Source organism: Colossoma macropomum, unplaced genomic scaffold (assembly GCF_904425465.1).
Source record: "Colossoma macropomum unplaced genomic scaffold, Colossoma_macropomum, whole genome shotgun sequence".
NCBI lineage: Eukaryota > Metazoa > Chordata > Actinopteri > Characiformes > Serrasalmidae > Colossoma > Colossoma macropomum.
Window position 1 is genome coordinate 46,649,903 of NW_023494791.1, and position 10,058 is coordinate 46,659,960.

Genomic DNA, 10,058 nt, shown 5'->3' on the forward strand with positions numbered 1-10,058 from the left:
GGCCCAAACAGAAGCCAGGACATTCTGGAGAAACGACTAAATGGTTGGATCTGACTTCATGGCACCTAACAATAATAACAAATGCAGTATACTGAATAAAATACAGACATTTTAGCACATTACCATCGTTTTTTCCCCATGTCTTCTCCCACATCACCCAGCATTGCCTAAACATTCTGCTGTTTCAGCAAACAATGAATACATCATAAAATATCAGTTTGAAATATGAGTTGAATGTAAACATCTGTCCAGTGCTGATCATTTTTTAAAGCAATTATCTTCTGATAACAATCTGATTCCAATATCACTGTGCGTCCTTAAAAAATGAATTATTTGTGCTCAAAAGTAATGAACTAATCTATGTGTCTGTACTGACGTCTTATTAACAGTTTAACAATGGATTTTAAATTGCTTGACATAGTGTAGCTCATAGTCAGGGACAAAGGCATAAACATTACTAGGCCATTGGCAGCAACCAAGACAAAGAAAGCAAGAAACTGTTTGTCCTGTTTTCGGCTTGAAAAAATCTGAAATATAATTTTACAGCTAAGACTATTCGGTGAAAAAGAATCAGTGAGTGCTTGAGTGCTACATTATATGACCAAAAATGATCCAGACAGCCCTTCTAATGAGTAAATTCAGCAGCTTTGAGGCGCGGACCAGGGCGACGTTTGAGACGGAGCCCAGTGACTCACTCGCAGCTTTCATAACTGAATAATAGTGATTTTGTCTGATTTGTTTGACCCTAGCTAGCTAGTCTTTCACTCGGAGAAAGATCTGTTATCTCAACCCTCTTCCCTCATCACTCCTTTAAACCTTAAAAAGCCCTTTGTTCTGTCCGGATGTCTCGTTTTCTCGTGAATTAACAAAAGCTTGAGAGAGTATCCCCCTCAAACAGCTCGCCTGCCGGACCGAGTAAACAAGAGCGGGAACAGGTCTCCCAGGCAACATAGTGCTCTCGCTCGCGCATTATTTTTTTCCCCGCCCGTATTCCGACAAATTCTCACTATGATTGGATAGTAGCATCCCGCGTCCTGCGCTTGGATTGGTTAGAAGTTCACACTCACTCCTATCAACCAATCCTAGCGCAGGACGCGGGACACGAATAGCCAATCCCAGCTCAGGCGGCGGAATACGGGCGGGAAAGAAAGAAACAAACCAAAAAAACTCTAAGCGGTGTTCTCGGGTAGTGATTGCAGTGATGGCATAGCAACCAGAACAAGCTAACAGGCTAATACTGAGGAGAACTGTTTGAGAGAGTTTAGGCGGACAAAATTAAAAAAAAATAATAATAATAATTGTTATATAAATATTTTTATTGTTATATTTTAGTAACAAATCAATATTTTGGTCTTGTGAACGATGGACAGGAAAAGAACCGTCAGGAGAGCCACTTCGGCGGGTTATCGTTTACCGGAGCGACCGAGCGTTGCCCTCGCCTCGCAGTCCTCGGTGTCTGTGGGGAGACCCTTGCCGGGCAGGACACGAAGCAGCGAGCCGCCGGAGCGAGATATCGACACCCGAGACCCGGTAAAACAGGACCAAGTCTGGCGGGAGTTCGTGCACAACGAGCAAACCGGAGCGAAGGAGTGGTAACGTAACCCAACGAAGCTGAAGCCGGCAGCTTCTGATTCGAATTTCCCCGTTCCACCTTAAATGGTGCAGCCGTTACATTCTTGCGCCGCAGGTCTCAGGCGCTAGAATCGCGCTGCTGCAACATTTAAGGTGGAACGGGGAAATTCGAATAAGAAGCCAACTCCAGCCTCGTCATAATCCATAACTGTGCCACACTCTTTGTACTGATGATAAGCTGCCGGTTACCGGTGCCGTTTTGGCCGCGGACTTTCTCCCGTGTCGAACTGATAATCTTTTAAAGCGAGCTTTTGTTTCGCCGTTATCTGATACGGAAAGATTTGCGGTTGACCGGGTGCCCTCTGTACGGTGTGCTTTACAGTAGAGACGCACGAGTCGTATATGAGTCGGTTCAGTGGAACCGATTCTTTTCAGAGGATCAACTGAAGTACAACTTTTTTGGAGCACAGGTTCTTCTTTTTTGTAGTACATGGTTCTCCAAGGGTTCTTTAGTAAAGAGGACGCTTCAGTTAAGTTATATATTGAACCATTTCATGTTTAATTGGTTCTTCTTTTTGAAAGTGGTTCTATATATCACCTTTTTGGTGCTGTATAGAACCATTTTCAAAAAAGGTTTTATACAGAACCATATACTACGCAGTATATCAGTCTGAAAAGCCATTTCACCATGAAAAGAACCATTAAACGTGCAGATGTTCTACATAGAACTCATGGTTTTAACCCTTATGTTCTGTTTGGGGTCCCTGAGACCCCAGAGCCTCTTCAGCAACTCACAAAATATCCTTTTTTAATCAGCTTAAAACTTAATGACCTTTTACCAATTTTACGGAAAATGCAAATGAACAATATTTTTATACTGATATTGTGTCCCGAGACACCGCCTAGAGAAATTTATACACAACTTGTGTATTTGGTATTTAGTTTGTGTCTGTTGTTCAGAGTACAGCTGACTCTCTTACACACACACACACACACACATATGGGGTGTATGTAATGCTAAATCCAACTATGCATGGAAAATGCATATCAGAAAACTCAGTAGCACTCCGAGAGAACAGGACATGATGGTCGTCCTAAATGGACAATATATTTTTTCTAGTATATAATCCATAGGGTTTTACTAATGAAAAGAAATCTAAAAATATGTTCATACATACATACATACATCATCTAAACCGCTTATCCTTCTGGGTCGCGTTGGGGTGCTGGAGCCTATCCCAGCTGTCATTGGGCGGAAGGCAGGATACACCCTGGACAGGTCGCTAGTCCATCGCAGGGAAAAATATGTTCAAATGTGAGAAAATATTACATATACCTCTGTTTACCCCCCCAAAAAATTGTTATGGTAATTTGCATATTGATTCACCTTCCTGAAATTTGAAACCCCAGTTTGTTGTTAAAAAGGGTGAGAAATACACTAATTTTCAGTGTTTCAGAGTTAAAATATCTTTAGTCTGGAATATTATAACAGTATTTGGACTATTTAACAAGGGTTAAATAGAACCATTGCCTTTTATGAAAGAACTCTCAAAGGACCATCTTTTCAAGAGTGTAGAACCATTTTCAAAAAGGTTCTGTACAGGACTTCTTTTTTCTCACTGTGTGAGGACTTGGTACTTTCGAAGCAAAGTATTAGTAATAATCCATAATGAATTTACTTCCAATATATTTTATTAATAAATCAAATGGAAGTGATGTGTCAAGTGAACTAGAAGGCTCTCATTCAGTGCCCTTGTTTGGAGCATGAGACGCAGGCTGCCACTCATCTGTGATAAAATGCGCTGTTATGGTGATCCAGTGACATAAGATCCAGTGGCACTGGATGTCCACACAGCGCATGTTACAGCTGTCCTACCCGTTTTCTTTAGTGATTTTATAATTTCCCCACCCCTACAAAGAACTGTTTAAGCATAGAACTATTCACTTTACTAAAGAACCATCGAAGAACCATCTTTTTTAAGAGCGCCAAATTATATGTTTATTTCTGTGTTATGGGCTGAAGACTTATCAAACTCAAATAGTGATCCTTCACATTTCAGCCTTGTAAAATCAGAACAATAGGGCTAAATATCTGCCGCTGTAGTGGACAACATTAGAAACAACATTTCTGAATTGGCTTCTGTGTCGAATAATCATTTACAGCCCAGGGAATTGTTCAGCTTGATGCTCAGTTCTTTGAAGTGGACAGTTCAAAAGAGTCAGTTCGATAGACTGCATCAAGCGTCCCCTCACTAGTGGACAAAGTCTGTATTATTTAACCTACGTTTGCTGTAAAGCTCTGGTTACTGTACACCAGAGCACACTGTTAGATCGGAGCTATGCAGTGCTCAGTCTTATGGGTCGGCAATATGAAAATAATGTATTGTTATTGTGATAAATTGTGTCTCAATATGCTTTTCATTTATGCTTTTAACTGCGGTGCTGCTTATGCATTGTGCCTGTTTCGACCATCGACACCATAGACAGTATATATGAAGTTCCCATTGTAAAAATGTCTTAATGTATTGTGATATAGTGTCCATTTGTAGCTTACATTTTTCATTATATTTTGTTAAAGATTCTAATCTTCGTTCATCTTGCCCTCATTCATAAAATCTTACTTTTCTTCTCAGGGAGAAGAACTGGAGCTTTCTAAAAGACTTTGACCAGCTGGTGAGGAACTTCACAACTTGTCTGCTTATTCAACTTTTCTGTTAAATTTTAATTTTTCAGCAATAAAAATCTACAAATTTGGGGCTTTTGTTAGATCATGTTTTTACATATGAAATGAAAACAACAACTACATTGAAAAATCATGTTATTAAAGGAGAAGTTAAACATCAGAAATGTGTTTTTTGCATAGAGCTTAGTTGGGCTATGCTAATGTTTGGCACACTGCAGATTCAGTTAAGTGGCCCACAACGGGGAAATTTCACCTCTGCATTTAACCCGTTCGTGCAGTGAAACACCACATACACACTAGTGAAGACACACACTAGGGGGCAGTGAGCACACTTGCCCGGAGTGGTAGGCAGCCCTATCCACAGTGTCCGGGGAGCAGTTGGGGGTTGGGTGTCTTTCTCAAGGGCACTTCAGTCACGTACTGTCGGCTCAGGGGATCAAACCGCCAACCTTCCAGTCACAGGGCTGGTTCCCTAACCTCCAGCCCATGACTGCCCCCTAGTTGTGTGCCAAAGTTTTTAACACCCCCTGGTCATATTAGATTTTGTTGATTTTCTGAGTGGAGATAAGTTAACACGTCATCTACAGTGAGTACACTTAAATATGGCACTTATTTGCAAATTTTAGTGCATATTTTCTCTTTATTTGCTGATTTTCTAACATATTGGAAAACAATAAATTATACAATGTGCTGCAACTTTTGCACAGGCCACATTTTTTGTTAATTTTTAATATTTTTTTTAGATTAGGAAAATTATATTCTCCATTTAGGACAACCATCATGCCCTGGTTGTTCTGTGGAGCGCTATCCGGAGTATTTCCTGTATAAATATGCATTTTCCATGCATAGTTATTAAATAAACATTATTTCTGCATTCAATTGTGCAGAGGTCCGTTCTCTTTAGAGGATGTATTAAGTTATTTACACTTAGAAAATCATTTGACATTTGCATACGACTGTATTTGATCAACCCCGGTTCTCTCCAAAATCTCTCCTTCAGGGTCGCCCCAGGACGGAGCCCCCCCTCCCCAGCTATGTGCCTCTGTACTCTGACACAGTTCCCAACACCACCAACCAGACGTTTGGCAGCCGGGTGTGTACTGAGCTGGGTAAAGAGCTGATGCGGATTGACAAGCTGCTGATTCTAACAGCATCACACCGAAAGACCAAACAGAGTCCTGAGATGCAGCCCTGCTGACATCTGCTACCGTGACAGGCGGTCACAACCATTATTTTAGCTGAGAGATTTTAGTTACAGGAGAACCAAAACATCTCCAAACAGAACTAACTCTACACTGCTAAGAAGATGCGTTAAATGGACTTGATTCAAATGTGTACATCAGGACTAAAATATATTACATCAGCACAGTTATTGTCAAAAGTATGTGAACAGGCAGACAAAACCTGTGCTGATAACTGGCAACAAACACATTTGAATCAAGTGCATTCAGTAATTTGTGCCGAAAAAATTTCGTTTTAATGCTAAAATGGTAAATCTGCTCTAAAAGGTTTCTCTTGGTGCAGAAATACTGTATACACTACTGTTTAAAAGTTTCGAATCACTGTTCAAAACACTTTTGAATAATGGTTTTGTTGCAGATACAGGTATAACGATTCTGATATGATGCTAATTTGCTATAGGTTTCAAACAATTTATAGGAAGCTGTACAAATTCAGAAATGTTCCATTATAAACGCAGCTGTAGATGATTCCGTTATAATGGAGAAAGCTGTACAGCAGGGGTCTTTAATTAAAATTCAATAAGGTCCAGTTAGAGAAAATATCCTCAAGCGAAGGTCTGAAACATCATAATGTCTAAGTTGCGTTATGATTCAGTGCCATATACAGTTTACTGAAGTGGCCTAGTAGGTATATCAGCATCTTATACAGTCGACAACTGAATGTCAAATCAAACAAAGTACAGTTCAGTCATATTTCAACAACATTTATTGTCAGTTTCCTCCTTTTAGATCACGACATGTGAAATAACTTCCCTCTGACTCACTTTCTTCTCTGACTGCTGTGTCTCGCCTCGTCCCTCCCCTGTGTGTGCGTCACTCACTCGAGTCTCAGTGCTCATCGTAATGCACAGATCTGATTGGCTGAGTAGCGTCACGTGTGATATGTACAATGCATGCGATTGGTCTGTGAGTCTCCCGGGCCGCTAAAGTGGTACTGTAAAGGCTAGAAAAGCTACGCCAATTAAAATGGGACCAAAATTTAAATAAAATTAAATAATTCTCCATAGTTTATTGTTTATAGGTCCAGGTCCGCATTGGACAGCGTCTGGATCCGGACTCGGACCGTGGTCCACCTATTAATGACCTCTGCTGTACAGCATTTAAAATGAAGTAATAATGAAACGAATATCCAGAATTTCTCATATTTGAAAAGTGCTGACCAAATCTCGCTGCTTATAGAACTTCTATGACAAGAAATTACTGTAAATACACTCTTAAAAAAGATGGTTCTTCAAGGGCTCTTCAGTGAAGAAAATGGTTCTATATAGAGCCATGAACACTCAAAGAACCCTTTACATGATTAAAGGGTTCTTTACGTCATGAAAAGTTCTTTGGATTGATGGAAAATGGTTATGAATGTGGATAGATGGTTCTATATAGAACCTTTTTGAAATGGGTTCTACATTCCCACTCAGGGAAACGTTATAAGGAGTGAATGAGGGCAGCCAATCAGAACAAAGCTCATTTACATATATCAAGCTTAAAGGCACAGTAACAAAAACAGCCTGTTTAATTCTAAGACATAAAGAGAAGCTGGAAAATGGTCATGTCAAAATTAAATATGTTTTTGATAGATAAGATCTTCCAAATGTCCAAAAGTGGACCTCAGGAGTGAAATAGATGCAAGAAAAATGTAGGATATGGCCCTTTAAATTGGGAATACACCATTTTGGTGTCAATAAAATGTCAATCTACACAGTATAATTATTGAATAACAATTATTATGACAAGTGATTCCAAACTCAACAGTAGTGTAAATGAAATGAAGATTCTGCACTAAATGACCTGATCGTAAATGAATGATCGTTTTCAAGAATATTGAATGTTTTTTCCTTTAAAGTACATATCAACGGAGCCCCTAAGGGGCCGTGGTTAAAAAAAAAGTTAATGACATTGCGTTCCCTCGCAAATGTTTTGCGATCCCTTGCAAATAAAAATGCTTGTCAGACAGCAAGCAAACGTAGGACCAGTGTTGCCCAACAACATTGCCTACATTAGAGCTTTGTTTTTAGTATAGCTAACATTGAAAGCTGTTTTCAATCCAAGATCAACGTAAAATTCAACGAGCTGCTTCATGTCTGAGCTTAAGTAAGCGAATGCAAACCGTTTGCATTGTAATGCAAAACATTTGCGAGGGAACGCAGTGTCATTGACTTTTTTCTTTTTTTAACCACGAGCCCTTAGGGGCTCCGTACGTATCGGATATTTACAGGGTTTTTCTGATCTAAGGTTCCAAGATGAATCCTCTTTACTGTCTCTGGCCTGTACACCTTCAAACTCCTCTTACGTTTTCTTTCACTATTTCTGAATCGTAGCTCATTGAAACAGGATGAGAAATGAAGAAACAAACATTCGTTACATTTTTACTCATTTTTAGTCAAAAGTTCAGACCCGAACCTGTCAATACAGAGTGCAAGTTGAGTATAAACATAAATCATCTCGCGGTTACGCTGCTCGCTTATTTCCAGTACCGCTGTCTGTTTTCGCACATGCTCAGACTGAGAAATCCGAAAGAAATCAGAGTAAGAGTTCACATGCACTGAGAAATCTGATCACTGAGCTAAAACCCAGCCTCTTTATCGGATTTCTTAATCAGATTTCTAGATTGGAGTATGGTGTTTACATGACCATTTGAATAATCAGATAACTGCAGACATCTGACTGTGATCGGATTATTGAGTGCATGTAAACACACTCATAGAGTCTGGGTATGTTTTATTCTGCTGTTCGTTGATTTCTATTCATCATCCTCTTTGTGCTGCTCTTTCCCTCCCGGCACACTGTCAGCACTGGACATCCCTCTTCTAGATCTCCTTTTTTGCTAGAATTATTTAGACAGTTTTCAGTTTCTGTGGCTACAAGCAGTTGATCTCTTCCACAGTTGGCAAAATACCTCATATAGCATTGCAAAGTCAAATATGCACATTTAAATATTACTTACTATATATTTATTGCAGTACATGTAAAAATCTGTTACCTGATTCATTCAGTTGTTCCTCAGTATGAGTTGCACAGTGGCGCTCGTGCCAAATGCTTTAAAGTGTAGTAAATGTTGCACTGCCTTTCCATCCCAATGTTACGAGTGGCGACGCGCCTTTCGGATAGTCTGGATTTGTATTGGAATCAATACTGACCTTATTGTGTAAGTCAGACGTGACTGATCCAGAGTCGATACAGCCTCTTAGTCATGATCATTATAAAATGTTAACAGTGCGATGTTGTATGTTTTAGTCCAATATAATTAAAAACTTACATTTCTGAAACGAAGGTTGTGTGACTGTCCATTTTATTATCATTTGAAAAAAACGGCTCCCTTTACATAGTGACAAATTTTAATGACAAATCTGAACCAAAAAATCTGGCTGGATTAATTTACATTATAAATTAAGTTTTTTTTTTTCATTCATCATTTTGGAGATTGAGGTTTTGCTCCGACAGCAAAGATATAGTTATATAAAGTTATATAAGTCTATATAAGTTTCATTTCCTTTGCCTGATTTAACCTCTTCAACCGCTGGCTTATCATTCTGTTATTAATCTTACAACCTATTATTCAGTAACTATTCAAAATTATTCAGTAACTACTATAAATTATTCAGTAAATAATATTAATTATTTGGTAACGTCTTTGAATTATTAAGTACTATAAATTAGTAAGTAATTACTATAAATAATTAGGTAACTACTATGAATTATTCAGGCACTACTATGGATTATTCAGTAATTATTACAAATTATTCAGTATCTACTATGCATTATTCAATAACTACTGTAAATTATTCAGTAACTGCTACAAATTATTCAGTAACAACTATGAATTATTCAGTAATTATTACAAATTATTCTGTAACTACTGCAAATTATTCAGTAACTCCTATGAATTATCCAGCAATTACTATGAAGTATTTACTGATTATTCATTAATTATTATGAATTATTCAGTAACTGTTATGAATTATTCAGGAACTATTATGAATTGTTTAGTAACTGTTATGAATTATTCAGTAACTATTATGAATTATTCAGTAACTGTTATAAATTATTCAGTAACTGTTATGAATTATTCAGTAACTGCTATGAATGATTCAGTAACTTATGAAACTGTGTTATGAAAGTGTGGAATTGAAATATGGACCCACACATTGATCCTTAAGACTTTAAGTCACTGAGTGTATTTAATTGATTTTAAATCCGTTTTATTTCTTACACATATTGAGAGCTTTGGTTTGAGGCTGTGTGCTCAAATATTATCTTCAATTTATGGAATAAATAACAGTTTTTTAATGTTAGGCTGAGTGTAGGAGTTGCTTTGGCAGCGCGCTGTGGTGGCTGATCACATCGAGCTTCGTGTTGGCATCAGACTGAGTCTGGCACATTAATGTTGCTTATCTTCCAGTAACATCAGGAGCTGCTTTATGACTCATTTATGTTTTGCCTTTATTGATTCATAAGCTCCTGACTCAGGCTTCAGCGAAAAACAGGTGCAATTAGTCACAGAGGTTTTTATTATTATTATTTCATGAAAAAAAATTCAAGAGCGGTTCCTGTAAAAGATGCATATC

The 10,058-nt window shown here is 38.3% G+C and overlaps 1 protein-coding gene across 1 annotated transcript; it reads left to right on the forward strand.

Moving 5' to 3' along the window:
• The first annotated feature begins 1,153 nt into the window (after positions 1-1,153).
• cunh2orf50 (chromosome unknown C2orf50 homolog) lies at positions 1,154-6,017 on the forward strand. Its single transcript, XM_036575200.1, has 3 exons — positions 1,154-1,592; positions 4,206-4,245; positions 5,256-6,017. The coding sequence occupies exons 1-3, from the start codon at positions 1,363-1,365 to the stop codon at positions 5,451-5,453; spliced, it is 468 nt and encodes a 155-aa protein (XP_036431093.1). The 5' UTR covers positions 1,154-1,362; the 3' UTR covers positions 5,454-6,017.
• Positions 6,018-10,058: the final 4,041 nt, after the last annotated feature.